This window comes from Ooceraea biroi, chromosome 4, assembly GCF_003672135.1.
Source record: "Ooceraea biroi isolate clonal line C1 chromosome 4, Obir_v5.4, whole genome shotgun sequence".
In the NCBI taxonomy this organism is placed as follows: domain Eukaryota; kingdom Metazoa; phylum Arthropoda; class Insecta; order Hymenoptera; family Formicidae; genus Ooceraea; species Ooceraea biroi.
This window is the reverse complement of record NC_039509.1, coordinates 5,383,168-5,395,269: the sequence shown is the minus strand read 5'-3', so window position 1 is coordinate 5,395,269 and position 12,102 is coordinate 5,383,168. Positions and strand designations below refer to the sequence as shown.

The window sequence follows — 12,102 nt, the reverse complement described above, 5'->3', positions numbered from 1 at the left end:
TATGTAGCGATATAGAGGTACTTTTAGCTTATTTTTGAAAAATGCGTTTTCAGAATATGACCTTATCATATATGGTTGAATTGTCGTTAAATATGCTTGAAGTTTTGCTGAAAGATAAATTTTAAAATTTTCAAAAATTGTGGAGGGGGAAAGGAATTTCGAAAAATATGACATTTTCGAAAAATCTGATTGCACTGTTATAAAGTACATTAGAATCCATAAAACTTTTTCTTATATGTTTTATTGTTTCGACGGTATTCGTTAAGAAATATAAAACCCGATTTTTTTCAAGAGGGTGTTTCACCCCCTTAATGACAAAACGGGCCGATATAAAAAAATATGTATCTCATATTTTGACCTAGACAACAACATATTCAAAGCTTATCAAAATCGGCGTGTGACACTTGGGTAGTGTTACTTGTCAGTCACTACGTATCATGCACCACGTATAATATTGTAACATACGCAATTGTAAAAACGTGATGTATGGTGGAATAATGTTTGAAATTAATACGACATTTATGTCGTAATGAAAGCAATTTCTTTACTTATACTTATAACATCTTGATTTCTGAACTCTCGCCTGTTTTATTTCGACTGTTACGTTTCAAGAACGCTATTCTAACATTGTGCGAAAAATGGACGACACCAACGAAGCGAATACGAAATTGTCGACTTGCGTTTCTTGCGTCCTACAAAACGCGCCGGTTTCCATAAAGATATATACGCGAAGATCAGAATCGATCAGTATCTCACGACGGAAATCCGGGGTCGGATAACGAGGTGATAATACCGGTAATGAGGTGCGCACCTCATCCGTGAGCACGTGCAAGTCAGACGCTATCAAATTTGATTTATAGCTCAATAATCCACAAGGAACCAATCACCTCGCACTGGACAATGTTGTCGTTTCGAGATTATTCACACGGATGTCCTAGACGTTTCAATTGTTTTCCATAAAACTGCTGTTCTAACGACAATTACACAACAATTACACAACAGTCGCCTTACAAAAATCTGTACGATTAATCAGACGGATAGAGGAAAACAAGAGAGAGAAAGAGAGTAAAGGAAAAAGACACGATTTTGTTGATATTAATATAATTTATATAATTATTAATTAAAATTATTCTTTCCAATCTCTAATCCACGGTTCATTTAAATGATTGCCCTACTCACGCAGGAAGATCGACGGTCGAAAACGAGCGTTTATGAGAAACGATGGCGTTATGCCCGGAGGTGGAACGATGGCGAGGGCGCCGCGCCTTAATTGGGGAAAGTTCGTTGAGCTTTCGTTTTTTTTCTATGGGGCTTTATTACGAGCGGGCAATAAAAACTGTTCGTATCGGTGTAACGTGTATATAGGTGTGCCCCGGACTCGCGAGTTATTCGACTAACGATTTATTCTTAACGTTGATCGTCTCGGCGTACCGCGTATAATACTTTATGCCTCGACGATTTTTCAGCCTCTCCTCCTGCATGCGGCACCACGATACACCGCGGTTTCGATAATTCAAAATGTAAACCAGTTTTCGTGCGCTAAGCTCGCATCTGCTCCATGCGCGAGATCGCGACCGATGCACAATGAGAGCAGGGATTCGAGCGAACTTAGGATTTTACACGTATGATGTACGTCCGTTGTGATTACGATCGTTTAAGATCATGTGGTCAATTACTCGGATTACTTGCTGCATCTTTCGTAGCAGTGGCGTGTGGCTTCGCGAAACGCATATCTGCGCAAAATATATTTTCGAACAACATTATCGTAATTAGATTCTGATCGCTGACCAATCCTACACGAATCATCTATTCGTTTTTGCATGGAAAAAAAATCAAATTTATATTACGTATACTGAATTATAAATGCGCGAATTATGCGAACATGGGATTACTGTTCAGGAGTCAAAAAGTGCGATCGAAATGAAAAAGTTGAGATTAAAGTGTTCCTTTAAAAGAGATGTTATTAAACTGCCTGTAATATTAATAGGTCAAAGACAATTGGAGTTCTACGCCATTGATTCTCTTGTAATGGTTCGATGCGTATCTCCCTGTCCTTTGAAAATGATTCAAGGCAACGGCGACACATTCATTCTCATTGGATGATTATAAGTTCTCATTCCCTGTTCAAAACGACCCCACTTACATGTGCAGATTTGAAATTTGCATAGGACTCGTACGTACGATGTAAGAAACAAATCGAAGAACATCTTACCGAGCGCGCGTCGCGATTGTACATCGTTGTGTTACAAGTCGTAATCTGTTTTGATATATCGACTTGCATATGTAAATTCATTTCAACTTTGCGCAAATTCGTCGCGTATTTGTTCCTTTGAAATACAATACGACAGACAGATTAAAGACACCAGAGATTAAAGTTTTTTTTTGAAATTTTTTTATACCTTATCTCCACATTTCGTGATCGATCAAACGAGACTTTCCCGTTGCAACTAAAGCGTTTTAACGATAGCAATCGCAATGGTCGTAAACGCGTAATATCATTACCGCGCGGTGGTATTTTCTACAAAGCGCGGTGTTAAATGTCAACGTGATGAACGATAATGAAAAGAATACTCGAAATCGCGTTTGAACTCACATTGCGTTGTTTATATGTATATAAATAACGTTATTCGTACATGCGCACTCTCTTTTCCAGATAGTTAAGGCTCTCTTGCAGACGGAATGCAAATGCCACGGCGTGTCCGGATCATGCACTGTGAGAACATGTTGGCGAACGTTGCCCAGTTTTCGCCAGATCGGCGATGCTCTGATGAAGAAGTACTATAGAGCTAGGCCTGTTATCGCCGTTACACCGCCTTCTCCACCAACAATACAAGTAACTTATCTCATAAATATTTGCTACGAGTAGATCAGAAATTATAATTAATATTTCCATTTAAGCGGTCCGACAATTGAAATTTCTTAATTTTTAGTACATTTATAGAATTGTAATATTGCGGAAAAAATTGTGTCCTCAGGATATGTAACACAATTTTAACATAACTCGTGATTCACAGACGGTGGACACGATGTCGCATTCCATGTCGCCAGAAATGATACCGATATTAGGCAACGATGCGAAAACTCAGGGCAAGCCGAGCGATTTCGCAAAATCGCGACACGATCGGCAACCATCCTTATCGAAGAAGACCAGCAAGTCGAGAAGGCCGCATTTGATTTTAAAGAGGGCGAAAGTCAGCGGCGGTCCCGGCATGAGCCTCAAACGGATTCCAAAGAGAAGCGAGCTGGTTTTTCTGCAACCTTCCCCCAATTATTGCGAACCAGATTTATCGCAGGGTAGCCTCGGTACGCAGGGCAGATATTGCAACCGTACTAGTAAAGGTAAGGTGCGATAAGACCTACTAAAATTGGTTGGTAACGTGCATATCTTTAAATGCTTGTATTTAAACAAATTAATATTGTAGATTCGCAATATATACCACGAAAGGTGTGAAAAATCGAAAATTTTTATTTCTATCTTTTCGTTATACTTATTATAGACTTGTAATAATTATTGTGTACCAAGAAAATTTTACATACTAAAAGTAAATAATTCTGTTATACTCTAATCCCCTAATGTTTAGTCAGGTCCTTAATCATTTGTGTATCCAAAGAATTTGAAGATGCGTACGAAAAGTGAGCACTAAATTTAATGCTTATAAGTTTAATGATCTCTGGATATTTAAAATGTATAGTTTTCGTGCTTTCTGCTTACATCAACTGCATATATGTTATAAACATTACATATATGAATACTGAATCATAGCATTAATCTTTCAAATTTATAATACGTTTCTCTTATTGTTAGACAAATTATTTGCATTGTAATTACATCTCGATAATGATCTTTTGATGCACTCAATTTCTATCATGTCAGAATTTAATTAGCTACGATTAAATTAATGCTCTTTTATTTTTATAAGGAATAAATAAAAATAACTGTACATGTTTGTGTAACGTATTAAATCTTATCTTTACTTATCAATTATCGTCATTTAGTAGAAATGCAATCACGCTTTTTGGTACTCAAAGAATTAAATGATAAAATAATTTATATAGATGATGTTTTTAGATGTTTTTCTTTGAGACAATATTATTTACTTCTTTAGGAACCGATGGATGTGACTTAATGTGTTGCGGTCGTGGCTACAACACGCACCAATTTACAAGAACGTGGCAGTGCAGATGCAAATTTCACTGGTGTTGTCGCGTACACTGTGAGACGTGTATGGAACGTACCGAGGAATACACGTGCAAGTAGCAACGTTAACAACGTATGATGTGTGTGTACATATTAAAACAAAAAAAACATTTACAAAAACTGCAACGCAGTACTGCGTACTTATCGACGTTAAGCTTAAAACAAACAAATTAATGCGCAAAACCGCCAAACTGTATGTCATTAGAAAAGCCGAATTATACAGCGGTATCAATTATACTTCGGATGCAATTCTTTCTGTGTAGTCCTTATCAACCATATTCGTTTTTATCGATGTTATTTTGAATGTTTTCATGTGATTACGATAATAGTATTATTATATTAATAGATAAAATTATCGTAATTAAAAAGAGACAAACTTTTAGTCGCTTACGAATTATTCTAAATATAAAATTAAATATAAAACTAAATATAAAATTAAATATAAATTAAATTAAATATAAAAGTAAATCGTTGCGCTGTATGTAAATTTCAAATCGCCGTGATCTTTCGTTTTATTCTTTTTTTTATATCTGCATACCTTGTTTCTCAGATATAAAGAGAATGATTTTTCATAAAATTTCTCATTGAACTCTCTATCAGCACCTTGATAACTATATTATATTCGCCGAAAATTTCACCAAACTAAACGTTTTATGGTTATTATGCAAAACAATAACATGAATGTTGAAACGTTCGAATGTATAAAAAAAACACTTATTTTTCTCATTTACGACCATACGATTTCATATGATTCAGTAAAGAAGATCGTCACTTACATACGAGTAAAATTATTATTAGAGACAGTATTATTATACCATCTTTCTCAAAATATATTTCTAATACAAATGTACGTAGAAAAATACACATATATCGTTACTAGCTGTTTTACAAAGTCTTGAAAAATCTAATGCAAAAAAATTTGTAAAATTGTTGTTAAGAATGGCAAAATCGTCGGCAATGATATATACATATACACATGCGGAGGAGACTAGTATTTAAATCGTAGATAAGTTGGATAGAAAATTTAAGATAAATTATTCTCATGTTCTGAAATAAACTTCATAAATCCAGATCTCGACGCTTCGCGTATTGACATGATCGCTTTAGTAAATATACATACACTTAATTATCTATGTGAATTTATTGGTCACCAATGTATTGTACGAATGCGATCAATGTATATTTAAGTAGTTTGCGAATACGTCATTCTAAAGTTTAGCGATATATATATAAATATTAAGATTTTCTCTGAATTATATAATATTGAAAGCGAATCTCTCCTATATGTCTCACAGGCTTTCATACACATAAGAATATACTTCGTAAATTATTATTTATTAACAGCATACGATAAATTATACATTTCATGGTATCATTGATGGGATCATTGATGGTAAATAAAGTATAAGTATACACAACGCACATACACATACCTATGCACACAGTACGACGCCCTAGCCCACGATCCGCCTCAATTGTGGGGGGTAGCGTGCAATTAATATCTACAGGGCGAATATACGCAATAAACCGACCCGCGAGCGGTAACACTCGGCATCGAAGCGGTAGCTCTTCGTCTTCTAAATCCGGAATTAATGGGTGCTAGGTGCGATTAGTCGCACAACCAATTACTCACGAACGTTACTTAATACGGTAGCTCGGCTAGTCAGCGACAGCGGGACGTCTACGGCTACTCCGACAGGGATGGAGGGGTCAAACCAAGACAAGACTGAAGGTTTCAATACGACTGCTAGTTTATTTCATAGGAGGATGCTTGGCCCAAAACGAAACGGAAAAATACATCTTACCAAACGCATCTTACACAAAAATCCATTTCTATGCAAAAGGGAGAGAAAGTAAGGAGCAAACAAAGAAAAAGAAAAGAAAAGAAAACGCAAATAAAACGAAATAATGAAAAGAAACGGGAACCACATCAGGAGTTCGATATCGAAACAAAATAACAATGGAGCAAATAAAATAAGCAAACAAAATAAACAAAGAACAAAAACAAAAAAATATATATAGGGTAGTAAGATGTTAAAGTTTCCTCAATCGCGTCGGGTCTCCGATCGGGATCTGTTGAATAGGTCCTCTGTTCTATCGGGGGATGGTGGCCCCCGACGTCCGTCCCGTGGGCCTCGTGGTGCGCGGTAGGGTGAAGTGCGTTGGTAAAACGGTCCACACCTCGGACAGTTTCTTAACGTCACCTGCCGCTCCCCACACCCGTAACAAAAGGAATGCATTCTCGGGAGCGGGCAGTTGACGTACCGGTGATCGCCCGTGCAATTCCAACATCCGGACGATGCTGTAGGGTTCCGGGGTGGTTCCGCTGGCACTAGTTGCTCCCTTATAGGGTCCGCCGTGGCGCGCTCCCCCATGGCAAAATCGTGACAGGGTCCAGTTGGCGGGACGGAGTCCTCTGGTGGAGGGTCGTCTGTCCGAGTGGCAGCTTCGACTAGCCCGTCGGTTTGGGTCATCGCGTCTCTCACTTCGATCCTGCTAGGAGGGAAGGCGGTGCGTATCCCAAGGGCGACCTCCTGCGGGTCTCGCCAAAACCCTTCATCAGTAGCGTTGATGAACTGCCACAGAGAACGATGGCGGTGCCTAAATTGTCGCCTCAACCTCCTCCTGGTCTCGTGGTTCTTCATTTTTGGTATCTCTAATGATCGGAAATAGAAGGGTGACAGGGTTTAAGTTCTTGTATATAAATCTTCCCCGCGAATGACTCTCCCAAGCCTTCTAATTTGTAAATAACGGGCGAGATCCCGGAAGGGGCCCTGGAACTTCGGTGCCAGTTTCGCTGCGAAATTCTGTGCCGCCGACGACAACACACGCTGCCGTTTAAGCACCAAATCGTCAACCTTAAACGCGCGTACTCGCCGCGGTAACGTTAGCGGTCGCGTCGGTATTTCCGGCCTGGCGCGCTTCTTCTTCCCCTTGTCCTTTTTCGGAGCGGCGTGGCGTCTACGGCGATAATAGCTGAATTCCTTCGATAATAATAATTCGGGGGCAAACGAAATCGAGTCGCGAAGCGCGAGAATAACAATACGGCCTTTGGCGGGTCGCGTACACAAAAAAAGAAACGCGGTCAATCAGGCTAAGTACGCGTCAGTCGACAACCGCATGTGGTAGATACGCGAGGCACCAAAATTCCAAGCCCCCTCCGAGCCATTCAATTCGGTAACGGCTCGGTAAGTGCGCAAACTAAGGAGCAAACACAAGATACTACAAAATCTCATCAATCGGCAAATAAAATTACAAAGGGGGACACTGAAACGAAATGGATGAAGCAGACAACGAAAAAAAGGCAACGAAATCGACAATAACACGAAGTGAAATTCAATAGCACTCTCTACGATTGTTCCTCTCCAGATTAATCTCTGTGACTATCGATCTTTCTCGACGGCGGCGGCCCACGTTGGGCGCCAAAATTTTCTGTGACGCTCCAGCTCACGATCCGTCGCAATCGTGAGGAGTGGCGTGCAATTAATATCTACGGAGCGAATATACGCGATAAGATCCGCGAGCGGTAACACTCGATATCAAAGCGGTAGCTCTTCTAAATCCGGAATTAATGAGCGATTAGTCGCACCATCAGTTACTCATGTTAATCACGGTAGCTCGGCTAGTCTGCGACAGGGGGGAGGGGATCTGATATCATGAGAGCTCTGGAGAGGAGCCAAGTCGCAGTAGAGGGAAACAGAGATCAATTACAATTAACAATAATAAAAGAAAATATATATATTCGATGGATAATCGGTTACATTACAAATTACAACAGTAATTTCCGGAACATCGATATTCCTTAACGCGTCGTGTCTCGATCGGACTGATATGGTATCGGACGGGATCCCACGGTAATCGGGAGAGAATTGGAGATTACCGCAAATTCGCTATACGAATTCTTATGGAGAAACGATCGCCGTACACAACCGAGCGGCGTCGAAATCTCGCGGAGTCTTGCAGCGTCGCTCAACCCCGTACTCCCCTTTATTAATACAATCCGGCAATGAGTCTAACGGTTGACTTCCCGATACTTGCTATTACTCAAAAATCAGTTAAATGCGCAAATTACGACAATGATTATCCGTTACAATTGACTAGAGCCGGCTAAACCTTGAGCGGAATGATCACGGTATCCGGGGCCGACGAGCGCTTTCGGTAGGATTCAAACAAAAGAAAGCAAGTGATGGTCTACCGATTGCAGATGGTGTCCCGATAATAAGCTACCGGGGCCCGAGGTGCCGTCTTACCCGGTACCACGATCTACGAAAGTCGCCGAGTGGAGATAAAACAATAAAAATCTTACAATTAGTTCGTCTCTCGTTAGTCTTCTGGGCCTCCTCGCTCCGTCTTCGCTCGCAGCTGGGTTCATAGTGTCGATCCGCGGAGCGCGCTGGGACGGCCTCACCAATTCGCGCACCGATCCGCGCACCTGACGCACAGTATCGGTAGATCACCGGCTGCCTTGCTTCCTTGGCTTATCGATATCATATCCTCTTGGCATCCTTCTTTGGAAATTCTTCTCGACTCGTTGCAAATCCTGCCGACTCTTTCTGTCGCTTTATGCTGTTGATCTCTGCTAAGCTGGTCCCGGTCCGCCCAGACCGGGGTGCATTCGGCGGCAAGGGTCTTCCCCCGCTTGGCCGTAACGAGCAGCCCGTCTCGGTATCTTGCTGATATAATGCATATAATATAAATGGTTTAATATATGTGGTATTCCATGCACAAAATTATATAAGTGTATGTCAGTATATATTGTTTGTAATATACGTTGTTACGTCCAGAGACTGCACGGTTCCTTGCTTCCAAGAAATATAGCGATATCTTTTTTTTCTTTTTCTTTCTTTTTCTCATTATCGGACAATGTGGCGCGACGCGTCGATCCGGTCGCGTGTGATCAGTAGGGCCCCAGTGAGGGATTAAAAAAACGATGATACAGCTGCGTCGGATCATCTCCGAGAAAATACCCTCACAGGAGCCGCTGGTTTTGACACACGTGTCCGGGCAGGCGCGTTATTAGATCGCGATATCAAACCCTTTGATCTCTAATGATCATTTTTGTATTAAAAGACAATAAGCCGTGTCGCAAGAAATTCGGTCACGCGTGACTGTAGGCTCGCGGTGTATCACTCTTCCTGGAAGAGAATGATACAGCTGTGCCGGATCATCCCCGGGTAAATACCTCACAGGAGCCGCGAGTCCGGCCACACGTGTACCGGTGCGAGACTTTGATCAGGAAGTTTCCGGCTTAAGAAAACCATCTGCGAACGGTTTATCGCCTCATAGACCGACTGTCGATATTTGCAATTAATTAACGAACGGTCCCCGAAAGGTGGTTCCCCGAAAAGCAGTTCCCGGAAAAGCTACCCCTCTTCCACACTATTCCTGTCCTATAAAAAGGCGATGACCACTCCGAAGGATAGCTTTTTGATTCTGTCCGTCTTCGTGAACGAAGCTTCTTTCATTTCTGTTCACGCTCATAACCATTTGTCTCAAACGTTCATCTTGGTGTTGTGCGGAAGTTCAGTGCCTAGCACCAAGTGTCGTTCAGTTGCAAATATTGGTCACTGTCCTGAGGACCTACACGAGACAGAAACTTCCTGATCAACCAGCATTTCATTGATCTAGTTCGCAACAGGAATCCTGCAAACAAGTAAGCGAATCTTCCATGGCTACTTTTTCTCTTTTCCCTTCTTTCCTTTTTACGCTGTTTGTCTATTCATTACCGACAACTCTATTTTTCATTTTCCACTTCTAGCCTCTTCTATCCTTTTCTATCCGTTTCTCCTTAATTTATTTCCGTTTGCCCCTTTTTAAGTGGCTCCCAAAAGATCCTGGAGTGCGTCTCCCTCTGCGGGACCGTCAAATACTGATCAAGGGTCGTGGGCTGGGGGCCATCCAGCGGCGGAACCTCCCCGCAAAAAGATCGCGAACGACACCATTTCGCGGCCCCTCTCTGCGGCATCTACTAACTCGTCAGTCGTGGTTTAGGTCCTCCTCGGCCTCCTTCCTCCTCCTCTTCCGTTCAAATAATTTCTTCCCCTTCCCATCGGGGATCGCCATCCTCCTCCGTTCAGATTTTGGAACCTCTACCCCGATCACCTTCTCCGTTTCCTGTTTCTTCGTCTTCTTCCTCTTCCTCCTCTTCATCACGCTTCTTTTCCCGACCCTCAACTCCTTCGAGCGTTTCTCTTTCATAATATCCCTCCTCCTTCTCTTACACCGCCACCTTCCTGCTATTTCTCTCTATCCGAATCTTCATCACGAGCATCCCTCCAAGCGTCACCGCCTAGCTCTCCTCGTTACTCTCCCTCTATTTCCCCAGTTCCGTCCTCTCGTCACTACTCACCAGTCCAACTTGGTGATTTTGAAGAGATCCCAAGATTCCCTCCTCCATCTCCATCACCCCAGTGGACGAGGATATAATATTAGGCTTCGTCCGCCGTTCACTAGCAGTTCTTGGTGAACGGTTCCTTCACATCTTTCCGCAAATCACATACCCTCTTCCACCTGATGCCCTCGTCATAGACCTCGATTTCTTTCCCATCCCCTCACTCAGGGCCGCCCTTCGGCACACAGACCCAGCCGTCGGGATACCGCTCATAGTCAGGGGACACCTTTATCCTATCCTGTTCCCTACTTCCCTTTTGCGCCGATACTTTTTAAGTAATGATTAATATTTAACTTAGAAATAGATCGCTCTCAACAGTTTTCATTTATTTATTGTTATATTGGTTGAGCTGTTCTCACTTCGGTTTATGGTTTTTAGAAATAGAATTTACTTGGAAAGTAAATTTAGATTTTAAGTAAAACATTTTCCTTTTTTTTAGCATCTTCGTTGTTGATTATGTTACCTTCGTTTATTAGATAGTTTTAATTTACCAACCAAATAACCGTTATATCACGACTTTTCATTTTTTACAATTATAAAAATCTAAAGCAATACAAACACACTATGTTACCCTGTATACAGATTCAAATTTCTTTAAAAATATAATGTTTTTCTAACTTAACAAAAATAACCGTGTACTAAGCTATTTGAATGCCCTCTATTCATCCTCCTTTCCAGCAGGTCATACAGGTCCTATCCCAGGTAAAAGGGATTAAGTTCCTTGACCTAAAAAGGGACCTACGGGCAGACCGTTCTGAGTTTGGGGTAAGATCGACCCCCGTGGTCGTTGATCTTAAACCGGAACTCAGTGGTCAGTCCGACTCGTACCTTGGGGCCTCAGTGCAACAGGGTACGAGAGCCGCTCTGTTGAGTCCTTCCTTCGAGCTCACGGAGCTCTGGACGTAACACTTTCATGTTCATATGTACCGTTTTTTATTTCATTATTTTAGACTTTATGATTCAAAGCCATGTAAGGCTGAGCGATGCGATGAGCTAATTATTGGGTCGTCCGGAAAGTTCGTGCCGATTTTTAATAGATGGCGTTGGAACATGTCTGAATATATCAATGTTATTGAAAACATACGATTTATATACATATGCTTGAAGGTGACATTTCAACGCATCTTTAGGAAAAAAGTTGTTTCAGATAAATTGATTCGTGTCAGTTTTGTACTCTTTTGAAGATGGAAGAAAACAAAGAACATTTTAGACACTTGATGCTTTTCTATTACCGGAAAGGCAAAAATGCCTCACAAGCAACAAATTCGATATGTTCTGTTTACGGAGAAGGCGCTTTAGCTGAAAGAACCGTACGTGAGTGGTTCGCTAAGTTTAGAGCTGGTGATTTTAACCTTAAAGACCAAGAACGCTCGGGCAGACCCTCTACTACTGATGATGACCAAATCAAGACACTGATCGAGAATAACCCACGCTACACGACACGTGAATTAGCAGAGATACTGAAAATATCGAAAACCACTGTCCACGATCATGTAGTGAAGCTTGGTTACGT

At 41.3% G+C, this 12,102-nt stretch overlaps 2 protein-coding genes across 4 annotated transcripts in view; one reads left to right on the top strand and one right to left on the bottom strand.

Annotated features, from left to right (window-relative positions):
• LOC105283919 (protein Wnt-7b) overlaps positions 1 to 4,633 on the top strand; it is a 70,201-nt gene extending 65,568 nt beyond the window's left edge. For all 3 annotated transcript variants that reach the window (XM_011347053.3, XM_011347052.3, XM_011347051.3), the window contains exons 6-8: positions 2,654 to 2,833; positions 3,015 to 3,339; positions 4,107 to 4,633. In XM_011347053.3, coding sequence (XP_011345355.1) covers positions 2,654 to 2,833; positions 3,015 to 3,339; positions 4,107 to 4,258 — 657 coding nt within the window. In that variant the 3' untranslated portion in view covers positions 4,259 to 4,633. The remainder of the gene's footprint in view (positions 1 to 2,653; positions 2,834 to 3,014; positions 3,340 to 4,106) is intronic.
• Positions 4,619 to 7,916, bottom strand: LOC113561792. Its single transcript, XM_026969000.1, has one exon. It carries the CDS (start codon positions 6,841 to 6,843, stop codon positions 6,244 to 6,246), a length of 600 nt encoding a protein of 199 aa, XP_026824801.1. The 5' UTR covers positions 6,844 to 7,916; the 3' UTR covers positions 4,619 to 6,243.
• Between the last annotated feature and the right edge of the window lie 4,186 nt (positions 7,917 to 12,102).